We start from the raw sequence: 23,096 nt of genomic DNA, 5'->3' as shown, positions 1-23,096 counted from the left end.
GAGGTACCTCTTTGTAAGCGAAAAGCAGACATGGCAAGAGGACATCCCATCTCCTTTTGAGTTTTTCAGGGAGCCCCATGATCATGCCTTTTAATGTCTTGTTGAATCTCTCAACAAGGCCATTAGTTTGTGGATGGTATGGTGTAGTGAATTTGTAAGTCACTCCACACTCATTCCACATGTGTTTCAGTTATGCTGACATGAAGTTGGTACCTCTGTCAGACACCACCTCCTTAGGAAAACCCACTCTGGTAAAAATACCAATGAGGGCCTTGGCTACTGCAGGGGCAGTAGTCGACCTAAGGGGAATTGCTTCAGGGTATCTAGTAGCATGATCCACTACTACTAGTATGTACATGTTCCCTGAGGCTGTGGGAGGTTCAAGTGGACCCACTATGTCCACACCCACTCTTTCAAAGGGGACCCCCACCGCTGGAAGTGGAATGAGGGGGGCCTTTGGGTGTCCACCTGTCTTACCACTGGCTTGACAGGTGGTACAGGAGACACAAAACTCCTTGACCTTCTGGGACATGTTGGGCCAATAGAAGTGGTTGACTAGTCTCTCCCACGTCTTGGTTTGTCCCAAATGCCCAGCAAGAGGAATATCATGGGCTAAGGTCAGTATAAACTCCCTAAACTCCTGAGGCACTACCACTCTCCTAGTGGCACCAGGTTTGGGATCTCTTGCCTCAGTGTAAAGGAGTCCATCTTCCCAATAGACCCTATGTGTTCCAGTTTTCTTGCCATTGGACTCTTCAGCAGCTTGCTGCCTAAGGCCTTCAAGAGAGGGACAGGTTTCTTGCCCCTTACACAACTGCTCCCTTGAGGGTCCCCCTGGGCCTAAGAGCTCAACCTGATAAGGTTCTAACTCCAGAGGCTCAGTTCCCTCAGAGGGCAGAACTTCTTCCTGGGAAGAGAGGTTTTCTTTTCGTTGTTGTGTTGCAGCTGGTTTCCCAGTTGTCTTTCCTTTTCTCTTGGTAGGCTGGGCCCTTTTTCCAGGCTCCAACTCTACTTCTGAACCCTGAGCCTTGCACTGTGCCCTTGTCTTGACACACACCAGTTCAGGGATACCCAGCATGGCTGCATGGGTTTTTAATTCTACCTCAGCCCATGCTGAGGACTCCAGGTCATTTCCAAGCAAACAGTCTACTGGGATATTTGAGGAGACCACCACCTGTTTCAGGCCATTGACCCCTCCCCACTCTAAAGTTACCATAGCCATGGGATGTACTTTAGTCTGATTGTCAGTGTTGGTGAATGGATAAGTTTGTCCAGCCAGGTATTGACCAGGTGAAACCAGTTTCTCTGTCACCATGGTGACACTGGCACCTGTATCCCTCAGGCCTTCTACACTTGTCCCATTAATTAAGAGCTGCTGCCTGTATTTTTGCATGTTAGGAGGCCAGGCAGCCAGTGTGGCTAAATCCACCCCACCCTCAGAGACTAATGTAGCTTCAGTGTGACACCTGATTTGCTCTGGGCACACTGTTGATCCCACTTGGAGACTAGCCATTCCAGTGTTAGCTGGAGTGGAGTTAGAAGTGGTACTTTTCTTGGGACAGGCCTTGTCTCCAGTTTGGTGTCCAGGCTGATTACAGCTACGACACCAGGCCTTTTTGGGATCAAAGTGTTTACCCTTGTACCCAAAATTGGATTGTGAAGAGGCTCTGGGCCCACCCTCCTGTACAGGTTTTTGGGGGCCTGTAGAAGACTCTTTACTATTTTTGTTTTTGGATGTCTCAACACTCTTCCCCTGGGGAGGCTTTGTGACCCCTTTCTTTTGGTCACCCCGTGTGGAAGTCTTGGTCACCCTAGTCTTGACCCAATGGTCTGCCTTCTTTCCCAATTCTTGGGTTGAAATTGGTCCTAGGTCCACCAGATGCTGATGTAGTTTATCATTTGAACAATTACTCAATAGGTGTTCTTTCACAAATAAATTGTACAGCCCATCATATTCATTTACACCACTGCCTTGAATCCAACCATCCAGTGTTTTTACTGAGTAGTCCACAAAATCAACCGAGGTCTGGCTCGAGGATTTTTGAGCCCCCCTGAACCTAATTCTATACTCCTCAGTGGAGAATCCAAAGCCCTCAATCAGGGTACCCTTCATGAGGTCATAGGATTCTGCATCTTTTCCAGAGAATGTGAGGAGTCTATCCCTACACTTTCCAGTGAACATTTCCCAAAGGAGAGCACCCCAGTGAGATCTGTTTACTTTTCTGGTTGCACAAGCCCTCTCAAAAGCTGTGAACTATTTGGTGATGTCATCACCATCTTCATATTTAGTTACAATCCCTTTTGGGATTTTCAACATGTCAGGAGAATCTCTGACCCTATTTATGTTGCTGCCACCATGGATGGGGACCAAAACCCATCTTTTGTCTTTCCCTTTCTATGGCTAGGAGCTGTCTCTCTAAAGCCAATCTTTTGGCCATCCTGGCTAGCAGGAGGTCACCTTCACTGAGGCTATCCTCAGTGATTGCAGAGGTGCTGGACCCTCCTGTGAGGGAAGCAGCATCTCTGACTATCACAGTTGGAGTCAGGGCTTGAGGGTCCCTGATCTCCCTACGTAGGACTGGAGGGTCCTCCAAGTCACTAGCTTCATCCTCTGAGAGGTCATCCTCAGAGGGGTTGGCTTTCTCAAACTCTGCCAGCAGCTCCTGGAGCTGTATTTTGGAAGGTCTTAGGCCAACTGGTATTTTCTTGATTTTGCAGAGAGACCTTAGCTCCCTCATCTTAAGATGGAGGTAAGGGGTGATGTCGAGTTCCATCACATTCTCCTCTGCATTAGACATTATGTTTCTAAAAGTTGGAATACTTTTTAAGAATCTAAAACTATTTCTAGAACTTAATTCAAACTTTCACAAAACTTTCAAACTCTAAAAGAAATGCTAACAGGGACTAACACAAGGCCGTAGCAGGACTTTTAAAAATTTAGAAAAATAGCTCAAATTGCAAAAATCTGTTTCTAATGACAATTTGGGGAATTTAGTTGTGTGATCAGGTATTGGCTGATTAGTCCAGCAAATGCAAAGTCTTGTACCCCACCGCTGATCCACCAATGTAGGAAGTTGGCTCTGTATGCACTATTTAAAAGTAAGGAATAGTATGCACAGAGTCCAAGGGTTCCCCTTAGAGATAAGATAGTGGCAAAAAGATATAATACTAATGCTCTATTTTGTGGTAGTGTGGTCGAGCAGTAGGCTTATCAAAGGAGTAGTGTTAAGCGTTTGTTGTACATCCACAAGCAATAAATGAGGAACACACACTCAAAGACAATTCCAGGCCAATAGGTTTTTGTATAGAAAAATATATTTTCTTAGTTTATTTTAACAACCACAGGTTCATATTTTACATGTAATACTTCAAATGAAAGGTATTGCAGGTAGTTACTTTAGGAACTTTGAATTAGCAAAATAGCATATACACTTTTCACATAAATCACATATAGCTATTTTAAAACTAGACACAGTGCAATTTTCAACAGTTCCTGGGGGAGTAGGAGTTTCTTAGTTTTTGCAGGTAAGTAAACCCCCTACGGGGTTCAAGTTTGGGTCCAAGGTAGCCCATCGTTGGGGGTTCAGAGCAACCCCAAAGTTACCTCACCAGCAGCTCAGGGCAGGTCAGGTGCAGAGGTCAAAGTGGTGCCCAAAACGCATAGGCTTCAATGGAGAAGGGGGTGCCCCGGTTCCAGTCTGCCAGCCGGTAAGTACCTGCGTCTACGGAGGGCAGACCAGGGGGGTTTTGTAGGGCACCGGGGGGGACACAAGTCCACACAGAAAGTACACCCTCAGCAACACGGGGGCGGCCGGGTGCAGTGTGCAAACACGCGTCGGGTTTGCAATTGAAATCAATGGGAGACCCAGGGGTCTCTTCAGCGATGCAGGCAGGCAACGGGGGGGCTCCTCGGGGTAGCCACCACCTGGGCAAGGGAGAGGGCCTCCTGGGGGTCACTCCTGCACTGGAGTTTGGATCCTTCAGGTCCTGGGGGCTGCGGGTGCAGAGTCTTTACCAGGCGTCGGGATCTGAGAGCAGGCAGTCGCGGTCAGGGGGAGCCTCAGGATTCCCTCTGCAGGCGTCACTGTGGGGGCTCAGGGGGGTCGACTCTGGCTACTCAAGGTCTCGCAGTCGCCGGGGAGTCCTCCCTGAAGTGTTTGTTCTCCACAAGTCGAGCCGGGGGCGTCGGGTGCAGAGTAGCAAGTCTCACGCTTCCGGCGGGAAACGCAAGTTGTTTTAAAGTTGCTCCTTTGTTACAAAGTTGCAGTCTTGGGTGAACAGAGCCGCTGTCCTCAGGAGTTCTTGGTCCTTCTAGATGCAGGGCAGTCCTCTGGGGATTCAGAGGTCGCTGGTCCCTGGGGAGAGCGTCGCTGGAGCAGTGTCTTTAGAAGTGGGGAGACAGACCGGTAGAGCTGGGGCCAAAGCAGTTGGTGTCTCCGTCTTCTCTGCAGGGTTTGTCAGCTTAGCAGTCCTCTTCTTAGGTTGCAGGAATCTGAGTTCCTAGGTTCTTGGGATCCCTTAAATACTAAATTTAAGGGCGTGTTTAGGTCTGGGGGGGTTAGTAGCCAATGGCTACTAGCTCTGAGGGTGGGTACACCCTCTTTGTGCCTCCTCCCAAGGGGAGGGGGTCACATTCCTATCCCTATTGGGGGAATCCTCCATCTGCAAGATGGAGGATTTCTAAAAGTCAGAGTCACCTCAGCTCAGGACACCTTAGTGACTGGCCAGTGACTCCTCCTGGTTTTTCTCATTATCTCCTCCGGCCTTGCCGCCAAAAGAGGGGCTGTGGCCGGAGGGGGCGGGCAACTCCACTAGCTGGAGTGCCCTGTGGTGCTGTAACAAAGGGGGTGAGCCTTCACCGCCAGGTGTTACAGTTCCTGCAGGGGGAGGTGTGAAGCACCTCCACACAGTACAGGCTTTGTTACTAGCCACAGTGACAAAGGCACTCTCCCCATGTGGCCAGCAACATGTCTCTAGTGTGGCAGGCTGCTAAAATCAGTCAGCCTACATGGATAGTCGGTTAAGGTTTCAGGGGGCACCTCTAAGGTGCCCTCTGGGGTGTATGTTACGATAAAATGTACACTGGCATCGGTGTGCATTTATTGTGCTGAGACGTTTGATACCAAACTTCACAGTTTTCAGTGTAGGCATTATGGTGCTGTGGAGTTCGTGTTTGACAGACTCCCAGACCATATACTCTTATGGCTACCCTGCACTTACAATGTCTAAGGTTTTGCTTAGACACTGTAGGGGCACAGTGCTCATGCACTTGTGCCCTCACCTATGGTATAGTGCACCCTGCCTTAGGGCTGTAAGGCCTGCTAGAGGGGTGACTTATCTATACTGCATAGGCAGTGTGAGGTTGGCATGGCACCCTGAGGGGAGTCCCATGTCGACTTACTCGTTTTGTCCTCACCAGCACACACAAGCTGGCAAGCAGTGTGTCTGTGCTGAGTGAGGGGTCCCCAGGGTGGCATAATACATGCTGCATCCCTTGGAGACCTTCCCTGGCATCAGGGCCCTTGGTACCAGGGGTACCAGTTACAAGGGACTTACCTGGATGCCAGGGTGTGCCAATTGTGGAAACAAAAGTACAGGTTAGGGAAAGAACACTGGTGCTGGGGCCTGGTTAGCAGGCCTCCGCACACTTTCAAATCAAAACTTAGCATCAGCAAAGGCAAAAAGTCAGGGGTTAACCATTCCAAGGAGGCATTTCCTTACACTGAACTCTTACTCTTAAAGCAAACCTGATATATTGCTGTTAACAGAATCTTGGCTGAACATCGAATACCTGGCTAATATATTGGCAAGAACACCCAATGGGTGTAATGTGTTAAACAGGGGTAGACTGTCAAAGAAAGAGAGTTGGTGGTGTGGCTGCAACACTATCCCATCATCTCCAGATTTCTCTAATTTGTCTACATCCTATCCTTTACATTTATTTATTTGGTTTAAAGATTAGCTTCAATAATAATTCTTTGACATGCTTACTGTTGTACTGCCCCATCTAGAATATATGGCTTTCTTTCCCAGTACCTTTTATGAATTGTTCAGCTCTGTTATGATAAATTATTCTCAACTGGTAGTGGTCGGGGAATTTAGCTATTGAATAGATAACCCTAACATGGGTTCAATAGATTGAGTTTTGAGAATTGATGTCGTCTAACCTCAGTGTGCCCCACTGCCTATGGTCAGGCCATTATTTAATTAAATGTGACCCACCCCTTAACTAATGAAAATAACGTTGAGCCACATGAAGAACAAATCCAGTCGCAGCTGGCAAGGGGTGAATGTGGAGGTGCTGTGTAGTACATTAATGATTACTGAACTTGAGTTTAGCCAGCAGGCAGAGGAAGCAGATTCTGAATTCTCGGTCAGGCTGCAGAAGGGTATTGACTTTCATGCTTCTCAACAAAATTGCAAAACTATTGCCTGTCCTAAGATGGCCTATTAATATACCTCAGAGATAAAAGTGGAGTAAAGACTTAAAAAATAAAAATAAACTACATTTCAAAGCTGGGGTGGCGAAATATAAATAGATTTTACTTAAAGCCAAATCTAGTTACTATTCTACTAATATTTCATAGGACTCCTGTAAACAAAGTAATTTTTTTTCCAATAATGAATGAGGTATCCTTCCCAAATAGTAACTGTAACAGCAGCTCCTTCTCAGGAATTTTGTGATACCTTGAATGTTTTTTAATATATAATAATAGCCTGGCCTCACAGCTGGAATTTCAAAACATCAAGAGATTAATTTGGTACTGCATATGAAATAACCAGCTGAAGTTAAAAGCAGACAAAACAGAGATCATAGGTCTAAACAACAAAATTGACCCTTGTAGTGGCTTTCATTAGTCAGTGGAGATGTGTGAACCTCCGCAGCTTACGACTCCAGTAAAGAGTTTGGGCATATTGAAAGATAGTGGTTTAGAAGTGTCTTCTCAGATTGGTGCTATTGAATGTAAATTCATTTTAACTTTGAAATTGACCTGGAACATTTCCTCTATTCTCCCAATGAAAGCCTTGAAAAAGATAATTATGGCACAAGTTACTTTTCCGGTAGACTATGCCAAGTCTATTGATCTAGCTCTTTCAAATATTGTGATCCAGAGGCTCCATTTATTCAAAATGATCAGGTCTGCCTCATATTTAGGCTTCCACGGCATTCCCCTGTAAATTCTACCCTAAATCAATTACACTGTTTACTCATCAGTCAAAACGTTTGGTTTAAAATCTACTGTACAGTATTTCAATCTCTACAAAATATGTCGCTGCGTTTTTTTTTCTTCGTTTTTTTATAGTAAAGAGACTTTCTAAATACATTCACTCACAGAAATTAATCTCCCTCTCTCCCCAAAACCCCCTGCCCCACCCAGGTGTGTAACTCATTAAAACAGTGGTTCCCAGCCTGTGGTCTGTGGGCCCATGAAGCCTTCTTAGGGGGTCCGTGTATGTCTAGAAAATTAAATAATAACAGATTAGGTCCCCAGCTTTCAATAATGAATCACGGGGGAAGGGGTGGCCCTGGATTCCAATAATGAGTCAGTGGGGGTCCTGGGGTTCCAGTTATGATAAAGTGGGGGTCCACAGAAGTCAAAAGATTGGGAACCAATTACTTAAGAATAGAAAACAGCTTAAGCTAAATGCTTAAAACTTGGCTGTTTAGACAGGCTTATATGTGCAAGTTCAAATTTTAAGGAGTTCTACGACTCTTAGACAGGCCTTTTACGTGCTAGTTTGACTCTGGTCCTTTTCATTCCCCTAGTTTTATAACTCCTAGAAACTGCTGGTAAACTTGCACTTTAGCAAGTACTATTAACATACCATAATCCAGTCAACACCAAATCGTTCTGAAGCAGTTCTCCAGTTGCAACACTCTAAATGTGGTCTACACAGTATTTTTCTCTGCAAATTGGTATACATTGGGCAAATCATGTTCAAAATCAGATTCCGCCCACATCGAAGAAGAGTCCGGTGTAACATCACAAATGCTCCATTAGTCGGACAATTTTTACAAAAAAGATCATAGCGAAGATGATCTCCTTTGGCAAATTATTTCAGTCATCAAGACACCAAGCAGAGGTAGCGACATTGCAGCATTACTGAACAAAGAAAAATTAAAATGGATCTTGTGTCTTAATACCATGAACTCTGGCCTGAACGGAATGGAAGATTGGGCAACCTTACTGTAAGACTGTTGATCGACAACATGTTCTCTGATTACCTGACATCATTGTCCTTTTCCTATTGTACATCAGCTCCTTTTTCTTGTCCGAAATACACTCTTAATAGTGCTGCCATTTTTTGCTTCCAAGCTGGCCATCCACTTTGGTCCCTTCAACATTGCTTTTGTCTTTCTTCCCAAGTTGAAAGAGTGGATGATCCCACTGTTACACTTTAATCTTTTTCAGATTTATCTCTCCCCATCATTCATTATCAACTTTTTCCCTTATTCTTTCTGCACCCTGCCCATACTCCAGTATGGCCACTGTCTTGTTATTCAAAGACGGCTACCTGCACTGGTTCTATTCCTTTAGCTTGTATTGCTTCTCTGAGCGTCTCTGATTGAAGGATACACTGTGGTACCTTTAACATGGGTTACTCGGCTCTCAACTGTCCCATCATGTCCTAAATTCTCCTGGCGATCCTAGCTGCATAGAAGATGCCCGACAAAGGACTTGTATCCCTTGGTTCTTACACCTTTCAGTAGAAGATTCCCTGTCTCCAGGCAACCAATTAAGTATGTGTTGGCCTAAGTCTGGCTTTACTGTGTGGACACACAATGTAATCTTGGCACTCACTCCTCCCTTTTGGTTGCTGCCTCGACGAACTGTAGAGTTGGGCACCTCCATTTGAGACTCAGTCATCATGTGGATTACCTTGACAACCTGATATGCAAACAACTCGCCTTCTCAAACCTGTAAGCTCTTCCTCAAACCTGTATGACTGTTATCTGTGCTCTCATACCTGTGTGCTTTCTTACCCTCCCAATCTATGTTTTTTCTTATTCATTACATACACCTGCATTTCTTCTATATTGTGAACTGTTCCCTGTACCAGTATATGCAAGTAATGACTGTAGGACATCCATACCAGTGCAGAGTTTAAAATAATTTTATATTAATGTCCTTGTATAGACTTATTTTATTTAGGTTTGTGTTTCCCCTTTTATTTAACTTTTTACTGTTTAGGGCCAACAGTAATTGAAATTCTGGTGGTTTGCAGTGGCAATGACAAATATTGGATTAAATGATAATATTTTGAAAAAACATGGGCTGAATATAAATCTTGTAGATTTGTGATACTCACATTGCATAACTTAAACATATGGATCACTCTTACCTGAGCACTTTTTTCACTTCACTGTCACTCATGTACATAAAGTGTTTGTTCTTTATTATTTATTATGAAAACATTGTTTGGTCATATATATTTTCTGATATTATTGAGTATCACAGTTTCCCCAGAAACCACTGTTCCTTAGCAATCAAAGAAAGAAACGGATGTCAGCGCTCAGGGTGGTGGCTGTATGTGGCTCTGCGTTATTTCCGGAACAGGACAGAGTTAAACTAGAGCCACGCAGTATCACATACCATAAGGGAATTTGCTGAGAAACATCTCCAGATGATGATATTCCCAAGGTTAAGAATCTACGGTTAGATAGATTATCCACCGGAAATAGCGTTACCGAATATAAGGAACTTATTCTTCACTCACCAGTGCAGATTGTGCCAGGTTTTGAAGCCCTGTGGAGGAACCTATGGAGACGTGGGCTTCTAACTAATGGGACAACTGATATGCAGGGATGATAGAATATATAGTTAATAAAACAGGAAAGATGAGGCTTGTGCTTTGGGGGATTGTGACAATACCTGTATACTTCAAGTGCTACATTGATAGTGACCAAGACGAAAGTAAGAAAGGCCTGACATAACAGAATGAGAGGGAATAAATCTGAGAAAGGAGACATTTTGTAGTCAGTGTGACAGGGTAGCAACAATGAGAGACAATGGTGCGAAGGGGTTTGGGTGAGAAGAAAGTTGGTCTGATACAGAATGATGGAGGGTGGATTAAGAAGACGTTGAGACAAGTGGGTATCAATAGTTAGCTGCTTAAAATATGAGTAACAGGCAGTTTGTTAAAATGAGAGTTATATGGTTTGAAAAGGAAAGGAGCCTCAATACAACAATACATGACAAGCCTGAGTATTGGGTAGAGGTGAGTAGCAGTAATTTGTGGGGATATTATTTGTTCCAACATCTTAAGTGTTGAGTCTACATCATGCAGCATTGAACGTGGATTGACAGGCCCTGAAAGATCAGCGCCGTTTGTTGCCTAGGTAGCAAACACTTGAATATCTGTTAAAATTCTAAGTATCAGTTTAGCTACATGGAGTTATTGTTTAATTGATGAGGTAATTGTCATGCTTGGGTTCTTCTGAAACTCTTGGACCACCTATTCAGTTGTTTTTTGTTTTATTTTTGTTTTTACTTTTACTGTTCTGTGCAGGAATGTTAGGCTGTGCTGCCCAGTCATAGCCTATCCCTGAAATCTGCATATAATAAATTTTATAATGATTAGTAATTCTTTAACTGCCACTCACAAACAACTCCCCAAAACATCCAAATGTAGTTGAAACCATACAGGATTGTTTCCAGTTGGATGGATACTTATGAACTATAACTAACAGGTTTATAGGATGAAGAAACTGCATTTTTGTGGCAGCCATCTTTATATGGTATATCTTAATTTAGTATTTTAAGTAACTATCCTCTTGGTAAAGTCATCTTATTGAGGAATTGTGATAGCACATGTTTTATAATTTCAGGAGTTTCCCTTTTTCACCTTGACGACCTTTCCTCTGGGTTTCCTTGTCCATGTTGGAGGTGTTGTCAGCGCGCGCTCTGTGAAGCTCTTGGATCGTATACACAACCCTGGTATGTTTGGTAACAAACTGTCACCTACCAGTAAAACACCCCTTGGTTCTGCTAGGAAATAATAAAATGTACATATGTGATTGTCTATGACTGCTATGAAATGATGAATATGAATTTCAAAATAATTTCAAAATATAATTTTTTGATTGCCATTCAGTTTAAAAATTTTTGTTAACTTACGAACTACGCTGTTATTAATTAGTTAATTTGTTGTTGCCATCCTGATCATGTTCATTTTCATTGGTGCCTAGACGATATCTGATTATTTTTACCAGAATCTTTATGGTCTGTGAAGACTTACAGCCAGTGTATGTTGTGGAAAAAAAATTCCATTAATTTTTCCTCATATAAAGCATTTGAAGTAATTCAACAGAGATGCTGGATCGATCTAGTAGCTGTTGTGTAAATCAATAACATGGTATAAACTTAAATTTAAAGTTGTTCTTCTTGTAAATTTTAAACAAATACACTTACTTTTCTGAGTTTATCAAAGCTCTCTGTTATTTGGTGTGCCAACTTTCTGTGTAGAGAGAATTCACCTGAAAGAAGAAAACACTATACCCAGTAACAGCTGTTCTGATGGCGACATCTTTCTCTGCAGATTTCCCATTTTAAGATTATCTCTCCAGGCCTCAAACCGCTCTGAAAATATTTGTTTGATGGCATTTGTGGCAGTAGGTACACATGCCCTGCGTACTTTTGCAATCTAGTGTTGAGTCCGGATGTGTGCAAGTTGTTTTTCTTCGAAGTCTTTTGAGTCAGGAGGCAAAGTGACTCCTCTCAGTGATAACTCACCTGGGCATTGACTCCATTGTTCAATTATTTTCTTTTTGCCATTGGGTTCAGATGTTTTCTTCGGTGCTCCGGTTTGAGACTGTTTGGGGCTCCCTTCGGGTCATTGTTTGACCTCTATACCATCCGTATTGTTTTCATTCACATTCCACTGTCATCCTTGGAAAGCAGAAGAAAACAATCACCCGTCGATTTATCGTTTTTCCAGTCGCGGCCTTGCATGTTCGGGCCTTTTCTCATCTCATCGACCTCGACAATGCGCTGCTAATGGAACTGGCTCTATTTTGATTCTGTCCCAGCTGCCTCGCGAAATACCAACCTGTGTCTTTCTCCTGACAAAAACAAAGATGATTGTGAGGCCTTTTGATCGAAGAACATATTATGGGACCGTCTGGCACGTCACAGAGAAATGCAGCGTAAAGATCTTGAAGAGACACCCAACATCTTCGGACAACCCAATGTCGAACAGGCAGAGGAAGAACTGCACAAGGCCTCTGCGGCTAAGTAAGAGGCCCTTTTCACCCAGGAGTCACACTCTGACAGCGTGCAGTGAGTACCCTTGCCCCTGTCCAACCCACCAAGAGACACTCTGTTCCGACCGAAACCACAGCTCAAGGGCCACCACGGCCAAACGTGGTAGGCACCAACCAGCCGCTATGGATGCCCCGTCCTCAGACTCTGCACCAAAAGCAAAGCCGAAATTTCCTGCTGTGGCACTGAGCCAACCAGCCTCTGCACCGAACCGACCATCTGCCTCATCAGCTCTGAGCACTCTGGCTTCACCGCTTCAGCTCCGACCACCTCAGTGCCGAAACCAAGATCAAGTTCCGCATCGAAACCCTCCATTTTGACATTGACTTCTGCTCCAGGACAGATCCTCCAAACCATGCAGGAGAGGCTCGATCTGAAATAGTAAAAAATACATACACAGCCTCTCACTGGTCAGAATTTAGCAAACGTAGTGCAGTCGGAGCCCATACCATCAGAGTGCCAGCTATCTTTTGAAGCAGCTTTTGACTTACCTGTACCTCCTAAGAGGAAGAATACAACCATTGCAACCCCCTCTCGACCACCTCCTCTGCCTGCTTCTCCTCCACCTGCCACCTGCTCCACTCCGTTCTCTACCACCACATCACTCACATAGTGATATAGGAGACATTACATCACTGGGCTCCCCACAGTCATACACTGCGGATCAGGGAAGGGGCGACAACTCTGATCAGCAGCCCAAAGGTCCATGGGACAGTTATGATATTGACCCCCCCAAAGGGATAGTGACCCAGACCTCTACTGGGCTAAGCCATCGGCTTTGGATCGTGCAACATCCTTTCAAGAACTGATTGCTAGGGCAGCAGCATCTCACCAAGTCCATTGATATAAAGATCTAATTGAAGATAATTTTCTCTTCAAGACCCTAACCAACACCACTAGGGTATCTGTCCATTTCAAAGGAGATGATCCTCCACTCATTTGAGATTTTTAAAGATGCGGTGCAGGCATACACTGAGGATGGATAGGAAGTATAAAGCTGCACCCTGAGACCCACCTTACATCAAGGGCCAATTCCCCCCAGACTCGCTTGTAGTTTCTAATGCCCGTAATAGAGTCAATTCCCAGACAACAGCAGATGCTCCTCCACCCAATATAGAGCCCAAGCTCATCAGTGCTTCAGGGAGTGGCAGCACAGTACCACCAACCATTGGCTAATTGCCAACACCCAAGGTTTAGTGACAAAGTATGACAGGGCCCATTGGGACGAAATGGAGGAACTCCTCCAACATCTCCCTGAGGAGTACAAAAAAAGGGGTCACGAAATTGTCCAAAAGGGCAAATTAATATCAAATAGTTCAATCAGGTGTGCCCTTGACGCAGCAGATGCCAGGGACATCAATACCAGCGTACTGCTGTGTAGACACACTTAGCTATGCATATCTGGCTTTAAGCCAGAGGTGCAGCAAGCACTCTTGAATGTTGCATTCGACAAGCAACACGCCCTTTGGTTCCCAGGTGGACCAAACATTAGAAAAGGACACAGGGGTTGCTAAATCTATGGGGTTGCTCCCAACCCCCACTCCTCGCACTTCCTTTCAGAGTCCCACATACAATCAGGCACTAAAACTACACCATCAGATGCCTCTACCTTCGCCTACAGGCAACAACATCAGACCTCCCTTTGTAGGGGATATTACAGAGGCACATATAGAGAAAATAATTCCAAGGGTTGTGGAAAGGGTGCCTCCCCTTGCACCACACCATTCACCTCCAAACAGTGACTCTTTTTTTTAATTTCCCCGATCATTTAACACCTTTCAGGTCACGACTACATTTCTTCCCCACCTGGAACACCATAACCACAAATCAGTGAGTATTGGACATTATCCAACATGGTTATAGTCTGGAGCTCATCAAACACCTCCAAACATCCCACCTTCCAAACACAAACTCTCCATAGAACATCAAACCTTGCTCAAAGAGGAAGTGCAGGCTCTCTTGCACAAAGGAGCCTTAGAGTCTGTCCCTCTTCAACAGCAAGGATCCCCATACTTTCTAATTGACAAAAAAGACGGATCACCTTGGCCTATCCTATTGGAACATTTCCATATTGTAACTCTTCAGGACTTGATCCCTGTGCTACAACAGGGTGACTTTGTCTGCACTAGATTTAAAGGATTCCTACTTTCACATCCCAATCAATCCAGCTCACTGAGAACACCTCAGCTTCATTATAGTGGGAAGATGTTACCAGTTCAAAGTGATTCCATTCGGAGTCACTACCGCACCCCTTGTGTTCACTAAATCCCTAGCGGTAGTCGCAGCACATCTGCACCGACAGAACATCCATATCTTCCCATATGTGGACTACTGGCTCATCAATGCCAGTATGCTTCTGTTGTGTCGACAACACACTCAGATCACTCTACACCTTCTCCATCAACTGGGGTTTACCAACAACATACAAAAGTCATACATTCAACCTTCACAGATTCAACCGTATTGAGGGGCTATTCTCAACAAACAACTGGAATTAGCCTACCCAGATGCAGCAAGTATTCAGAACATCAAAGCGCTACTACAACATTTTTCTCCCAATCAACACATAACAGTCAGATCAGTTCAGCGACACTTAGACATGATGGCATCTTGCATTGCAAAAGTGCCACATGCAAGATTACATATGAGCCTGCTGCTGTAATGTCTGGCGTGCCAATGGTCTCCGTCATAGGTTTAGTTACAAGATCTAGTGTTGGTAGACAGGCGCACTCATCTCTCTCTGCAGTGGTGGAACACACAAAATCAAAGGGGCTGCCATTCCTCTAACCTTTTCCCCAGACAATTCTCACAGCGAACGCATCCCTCACAAGATGGTGTGCTCAACTACACTGTATCACAGTTCAGGGTCTCTGGGACACCACACATCAGGGTCTCCACATCAACTACCTCAAGCTTCTAGCTTTCACCTAGAATTGAAAGTGCTCCTATTTCACCTGATGAACAAAGTTGGGCAGCATGACAGCCATGTTTTTATCTACAAAACGTTGCGGGGGAGGGGGAGCACACTCCCTACAGTTATCATGCCTATCTCAGACAACTTGGCGTTGGGCAATTTGTCACAACATTCACCTGATAGCGTAACACCGGCCAAGGACGGATAATAACTTTGTCGACCTTCTCAGCAGGATGTGGCAACAATTCCACGAGTGGGAACTCCACTCCCAAGTCCTCCTCCATACTTTCACAAGTGGGTGTTTCCACAGATAGACCTGTTTGCAACTGCAAACAACACAAAATACCCATATTCCAGGAACCCACAGCTACTATCCAAGGCCAGTTCTGAATGGATGAACTGGTTGGGGATATTTGCCTGTGCTTTTTCACCTCTCCCTCTTCTTCTGTTTGTTGCTTGGAAGCTCAGACAAAGGTTGAGGAGAAAACACATTTAGAAAGTTGCCTTTTCTCTACCTAAAGCCTCTGGCGGGGCCAGACTGGGAACCCAAAGCAGCCCTCACAAACTTTGTCAGACCAGCCCCCACATAGTGTGTAACAAGCAAGCCTGACCACTACATTGCACCTTGAGGGTCCCCTCCTCTAAGAAAATTAGGGAAAGAAATTCAAAAACGGCCCATTCTGGAGCACATTTTTCATTTCATATTCAATTTTATGTGTTTTAAAGCATTATAAATGATTACCTGACAGTTCACCATGATACAGCAATCTTTATTGGGGCTCTTCAATGATTCCCTCACCATTGCCCTCTCACAGTGCTTCTCATCACTCCATTACCCTCTCTTACATGTATTTTATTTGTTTTATAGCGCCTCTTTTACCAGCATAGGATGTTGGAGCACTTTACATCACATAACACACAAGTACAGAGACAATGAATCATACGTGTGTGTAGGAAAGTGCCCCTTTTGGAATGGTTACAACCCCACTTACTATTATCTGATATTGATGCTGTCTTGACTGAGAGTGTGCTGGGATCCTGGTAACCAGGCCCTAGCACCTTATTCTTTCCCAAAACTGTACCATTGTTTCCCCATTTGGCACACTCCTGACATGCAGCTAAGTCCCTTGTAAAAGGTACCCATGATACCAAGGACTCTGTGGCCAGGGAAGGTCCCCAAGGGCTGCAGCATGTATTACGCCACCCAAGGGGATGCCTCACCAAACACATGCACACTGCCATTGCTGCTCTGTGTGCTGGTGGGAAGAAAAATACAAAGTCGATATGGAAACCCCCTCAGGGTACCATGCCCACAAACTCACTGCCTGTGGCATAGATTAGTCACCCCTCTACCAGGTCTTACAGCACTAAGGCATGGTGCACTATACCACAGGCGAGGGCATAGCTGCAAGAGCAATATGCCCCTACAGTGTCTAAGTCCATTGTTAGGCATTGTAAGTGCAGTGTGGCCATAGAAAGTACATGGGCTGGGAGTTTGTCATTATGAACGCCTCAGCTCCATGAAGACTCCACTGATGTCTGGGAAGTTTGATATGAAACTTCTCAGCGCAATAAACTCCGATATCAGTGTGGGATTTATTGAAAATGCACCCAGAGGGCATCTTAAAGATGACCCTGGTATAAGTTTCTGACCACATTTGGTGAGAGCCTTTGTGCTCTCTGTGGCCAGAAACAAAGCCTGCACTCGGTGGAGGTCCTTCAAACCTTCCCACCCTGCAGGAACTGTAACACCTGGTGGTAAGCCTTAAAGGCTCAGGCCTCTTGTTACAGTGCCCCAGGGCACTCTAGCTAGTGGAGATGCCCGTCCCCCGGACAAAGCCCCGCTTTTGGCTGGTGGGAAAATTAGGAAAAACAAGGAGGAGTGACCACTTCAGCTAGGACCACCCCTGAGGTGTCCAGAGCTGAAGCAACCCTTACTTGCAGAATCCTCCATCCTGGTTTGGAGGACACAGACCAATAGGGTTAGGTCTGTGTCCCCTCCCCCAAAGAAGTGGACACCAGAAAGGTGTAGTCGTCCTCAGGGACAGTAGCCATTGGCTACTGCCCTCTGACCCCTGTAACACCCCTAAATCTAGTATTTAAGAGCACCCCTGGACCTAGCTCACCAGAATCCTGGAGACCTCAAGAAGATAAGAAGAAAGAAGAAGGACTGCTAAGCTGACCCCCAGCAGAGAAGACTGAAGACACCAACTGATTTGTCCCCAGCCCTACCGGCCTGTCTCCAGCTTCTGTAGCCCCTGCTACAAAAAGGCGATGCATCCTGCAGGACCAGCGATCTCTTAAAGGCCTCAAGCAGACTGGCACCACCCCAGAGGACCAAGATCTCATGTGGACAAACTGCCCTGTCCAGAAAGAAACTCCAGCAAAGTACACTAGAACTGCGCCGGATCCTCGAGTCCTGCCCACTGTGCACCTGACGCCCACAGCCCATGTCCACGTGGCCCACCAGTCCAGAGCAGGTCCCCAGGCCATTGCGACCTAGTGTCCACCCTGGGTTGACCCCTCCAGGCCAACATGACGACACCTACAGTCTAAATCTGGAAGAACCCCTTAACCACAAGAGAACCAGACAAAGATTCACAACGCCTAAAGGTATCCCTGCACCTGCAGACCCCTGGCCTTGGGAAATCCGACCACCAGTCCAGCGACGTTCAGCAGGCGGCCCTCCTCTTTGTCCAGCCTGTGGTTTTCCGGAACCAACCCCCTGGACCTAGCCTGCAGCATCTTTTTTGACCCCTTGGGGTCCCACTATTGAAAAGCATTGGGAGCACCCTGTACTCTGCAGCCCCTGTGCCGCTGAGGGTGTATGTTTGGTGCTCACCTGCAGCCCCCCTTGGTGTCTCCTAACCCCTCCAAGTCTGCCCTCCGAAGACACTGGTACTTACCTGCAAGCAGGATTAATGCCGAGTGCCCCCAAGCTCCATAGGAGCCCATTTTAAATCCTGTGTATATCAGTATATAGAAAATGTTGCATAAGACAAAGGGGACTACAAGGTGTAGGATTCACATGTTCTCTATATTGGTGAGCTTTTTTTAAAGTGTGCTTGGTCTGGGGTAGCATAACTTCAGGGTACAGAACATAACACACTGGTCAAGGTTGACTTTATTAATAACAATTTATTTCTAAACAAACAAACCCTTCTTAGACAAACATAATTTTTTAACCTGTACCATGCAGTTTGCATGTATCTCTTTGATGGTAGGTCATAGCTCACTGTGCTAGAATATGATTGTAACTTTCAAACAGCACAGTAATAAAAGGATCTCTGTGACAAAAGCAATATCCCACTTAGCATTGCCCATAAAATACTGCTCTGTAATCTGCAAAGAACACGTTCTTTGCAGCAGGCATATTAACCATCTGTGCTACCTTAGATGAATCAAAACTGCCTCTAGATGAAATCCCTTTTCTCTCCCGCAGGTACGTTAAACACCAGAGTTATCTTGGCACTTTTATTCTTGGTTGAAAACTGTTGGATATGCAAGGAACCCAGAAGTGCTTTTAAAACTGCTACAAAACCACTCCTCTCCCGCAAAACTTCCAGCGGGAGAGGAGTGAAACTTCTGGGGAAACTTCTGATGCCTGGTACAGCCAGTCCGGCCTTGGCCTCTGGAGGCCACTTTGCACTTGTTCTCCCATTTTTGCCACCTAGGAATTAGCATTTGAATAGGTGTGGATTGGTGTTAAATGCTTCCTACTAGTAAACAGTTTGCTGACCTGAATAGGAAGCCATAACCCTGACAGAGTATGCTTAGTGGCACTGTGAGGATCTGTTTTGATAATAAAGGGCCAACTCCTTTTTGAATGTCGCATCCTGTATGATAAGTCTGCTGTGGTTTGTTGTGCAACACTTGGGCAGACTTTAAAAGATAGAAACAACAATTTTTGTTTTTTGCCTGTCTGCTTGCTGAATACTCAACTTTATTTTACAAGACTTCGATCTCTGAGTGTCTTGGGGCACAAGGACCGGCTCAAACTGCTGCATTTGGTGTTGTATGTGGGAGGTCACTAGTATTACCATAATAAACTCCTCATACACACCCGGAGTGGGTTGGGTTAGCTGCAGGAATCTTTAGTCCATTGGTTAGGGTGTGCCTTGGGTCACTTCCAGCCACTAGCTCATGCCAGGTAAAATTATGGTATAAATATGGCATGTCCTTGCACCCACTTCAGAACACTGTTAGACCTGTGGAAACTCAGAAGAGGACTGAACCTGTACAGGAATACAGCAAACTACAAGAGGCCTTTCCTGCAGCTGCCCAGCTGATCAGTGGCAATTGGACCTGCACTGGACTCTGCCTGACACCGTTTGAGTCACTAAGCTCCTCCCCTGAGGGCCTAGAGATCTTTGAACGTCTCCTGTGGTGGATTGGGACTTAAAGGACTGAAGTCAGAAGGTAAACTCTTTGCCTGGGACAAACCTGGTTGGTGTATCTGACCTGTGCGCCATCGCAGTCAGCATCAAATTGTGCCTCGGTCCCGGTCTGCCATGACCATTGACTGTCAACTTGAAACCGAAAATATCTCTGGTTCTGCTTATCGAATTTTTGTCATCATTTTGTTGGATACATTTTACCCGTTTAAAAAATAAAATAAAAATATATATGTATTTTATGGGTTTTGAGATTTTTATTGTTTTGAATTTCGACTGTCTTACTGTTTTGGTGCTGCATAGATACTCTACACATTGCCCTAAGTTAAACCTGTCTGCTCTGTGCCATATCTACCAGGGGCTGATTTTAGGTTAATTTAGTGACTTTGAGGGTTCACCTTGACAAGGATTGTGACCATTTCTTGAGGTAGGTGCGTACCTCCCTCAACTAATACTGCAATGTCTTGCAAAGGTTATCTGTCATTAATATAAGAAAAAAATAAAGTTTGATCAGGTGATAGCTCAGAAGATGCTGTATTGTTTGGACATTAATTTTGGTTGGTATTGACCTGGGTGCCGTTTTATGAATTCTCAAAATACCAACCATTGAAATAAAAAACAGGTTATACTAGCCTTGTAAAAGGGTACATTTTATTTAAAATTTCATTTTTTTTTTTCATTGTTACACTTCATTGAAGGCTTGTTAGCCTGCACACGCTTAGAAGCATTGTAATGAGGTGTTTTAATCTATCTTGGAATACACAAGTAGGTGAAACAAGTTTTGAGTGTAAATACACAAAGGCTATCTTGTGTGAGAAATGCGCTCGATAGATACTTGGCATTGGAAGTACTCATCTCATATAAGTTTGCAGTATGTACTGAGATAGTACCACTCATCACCCTGACCACGTCAGATCATGTGTTCTTTAAAGACTCATGAGTATGTGGCTTAAGCACCTGCAGGAAGGTGGTCTATGCATTTTCAAAATTGTAATTTTTTGCTGTTCTTTCTTTTACAGTCGGGCTTATGTTTTTATGATTGGATAATTTTACAATTTAACAAGCAACCACTATAATGACTATGTATCTGGTGACTAATTACTGTAATTCAGTTTATGGTCCTTGACTGTTCCAGGCACCCACCTTAATTGAGTATGCTCGACACAGACTGAATCTGAGCAGCGGATTACAAAAAAATACACACTCCGCAGTTCAGGTGGCAACTTTCAAGCTTGTGCAGCAAAAGTATATCAGTAAAAGACTCAGCTGCAGTTTAAGATTATAGCTCAAATTTTCATTGCAAGGTAATCTGAGTTGGTTCCCTATAGAGGGATAGGGACCACCTGCAGCCATATGTAGTTTAGGACTGCACTGTGTCTTTAAGGGTTTTTTCTTGGTCATTAGAAGGAAAGCAGTGGTAACGGGGGAATTCCAGGCACCCAGTATTTTCACGCGAGTCACCTTTGGTTACACTGTTTTCCACTTCCGTAATGGTGCAAAGTTAGTGCACCTTCCAAAAGTCTATTTTCACTTTAGTTTGCAGTATGGTGAGGGGAAAAAGATGTGTTCCATGGTTAGCATGTGGGGGCACACTTAGGCAAATGATAAAACACTGCCTTTAGGTCCAAATATGCCCCTGCGCCATAGAAGGGTCCGAGCAAGTGTCTTTGGCCTCTTCTGTAAACAATAATGCCCCATAGGCACAAAAAGACTTGCATAAATACCTGTTGTGCTCCCGGGGTGCTTAATATAATAGGTCCTCTGGTATGGAACTGACTAGCCTCTGAAAACTTACCCAAACCTACACCATTTTGGGATTTTTGGGAACTATCACTATAAGATAGTTTGGCTTCAAAAAATTGCATATGGTATTTGCTTTTTACCTTAAGTGCTAGAATTCACCTCTTTGAAAGCTAACATTAAATGACACATAATGTTTAGCCTTGAGTGCTGACTTTCAGGTTGCCCATGAAGTGTTTAGAAGTTCATCAATTGTTATCTTAACCTGTAGTTTATTTTGAAACTGTATATTTATAGTTTAAGATTTTAATATATTTCCTTTTCCTCTCAATTTATTCAGATCAAACTTTCGGTATTTTATTTGTTCCCTCATTGGGGTGTCACTACCTCTTCCTCTCATTTTTCATAAGAAATAGTGGAGTTGTTTTGTAAAAGGCAACGTGCCCCTAGTTAGCTGACTAGGATCATGAACCCTTGACCACCTGAGTCCGCGTAACACCATCTTGCTGTTCCCATATCTTTGAACATTTCACTTGACACTCTTTGTAGTACTCTGAGATCTACACTACCATCAAATTGTTTTAGGTATGTGGTTTCGGATTCAGTTGTTTGCTACTGAATTATTTCTCAAAAATCAATATCAAGGACTTTTCTCATTGTTAGTCTCGTCTTCCTTTTCAACCCCCTCTTTGTGTCCATCTCAGTTATGCCCCCACTGTTTAACGTCGCTGAATTTGACATGTAACAACCCAATATTCCTTCTTTCACATCAAAAACCCTTAGATTCCGTCAGTGCTTGATGGAAACCCTTCAGAATTTGGATGAAAAAAATGCCTTAGTTTTGACTTTTCATCAGATAGACTACTCTGCACATCCATCCTTGTCTAGTCCCCAGTAATCAAGTAATAACATATCTCTGTTGAGACTAAATTTAATAATATGAGTTCCTGTCCAGAAACTTTGAACTGGAGGAACATGGACTACTTTTTATTTGTTTGTATTGTTTAAACATTATTCTCTGGATTCCTGTTGGCTCCAATGCTCTGGATTTGGAGTCCAGTTTGTTCAAACTTTTCCTCGTAATCGGTTTTGTTAAAGATAAATATTGACATGCATATAACTTTCCCAAAGTAGGACATTTGAAGATCTCTCAACAGAGGGTACGTTTTTAGAATACAGTAACATAGTACAACAGTTTTGGTACTCTTCACCCATGTGCCTTTTTTTAACTAAATTGACAGTGGGCACACACTCTGCCTGTTCCACTCCAACTCATCTTGGAATGCTTTTTAAATTGGTTTTTGGAATGAGGCATGCTAGAGTCTATCTGGATATGAGAAGCTTAAAGGGCACATCATATACATGGCGCTGAAGAGTAATGTGACAAAGTTCATTAATTAACAATACTATAGTTACTGTTTTGAGTAATGTTTTCAAATTGTTGTTGCATGCTCCTACTTTCTTCTGTTTGCTAGTCAATAACATCTTATTAATAATGTAATTTGTCTTTTTCAATCCTGTGCTTTTGTGTTGTCAGTTGTGTTCTTGTTTGTGTGGTGTTTGTCACTTTTCAGCTATTAACTGATGTGTTTTACTGTTTTGAACTCAGCTGTTGTCGGAATTATGGGTAACACAAGATCACACAAACTGCTAGACTGGAATAGTATCAATGCAGGTATTTCATTAGCTCTTCCATAATGCACACACACATATAAATTATGGCAGCTCAGTGAAGACGTTAGGGAAATTTGGTCGACCCAACATCAACCTTTTTTATGACATCAT

General features: G+C 44.1%; 1 protein-coding gene across 19 annotated transcripts in view; it reads left to right on the top strand.

The window, feature by feature from the left end:
* Window positions 1-23,096, top strand: part of C2CD5 (C2 calcium dependent domain containing 5) — a 669,580-nt gene that overhangs the window by 164,483 nt on the left and 482,001 nt on the right. For all 19 annotated transcript variants that reach the window (XM_069228566.1, XM_069228562.1, XM_069228551.1 and 16 more), the window contains one exon: window positions 10,832-10,940. In XM_069228566.1, the coding sequence (XP_069084667.1) occupies window positions 10,832-10,940 (109 nt within the window). The remainder of the gene's footprint in view (window positions 1-10,831; window positions 10,941-23,096) is intronic.

The sequence above is a fragment of the Pleurodeles waltl genome, chromosome 4_1 (genome assembly GCF_031143425.1).
Source record: "Pleurodeles waltl isolate 20211129_DDA chromosome 4_1, aPleWal1.hap1.20221129, whole genome shotgun sequence".
Lineage (NCBI taxonomy): Eukaryota > Metazoa > Chordata > Amphibia > Caudata > Salamandridae > Pleurodeles > Pleurodeles waltl.
The sequence above is the reverse complement of the archived record's forward strand: the minus strand, read 5'-3'. Positions and strand labels throughout refer to the sequence as shown.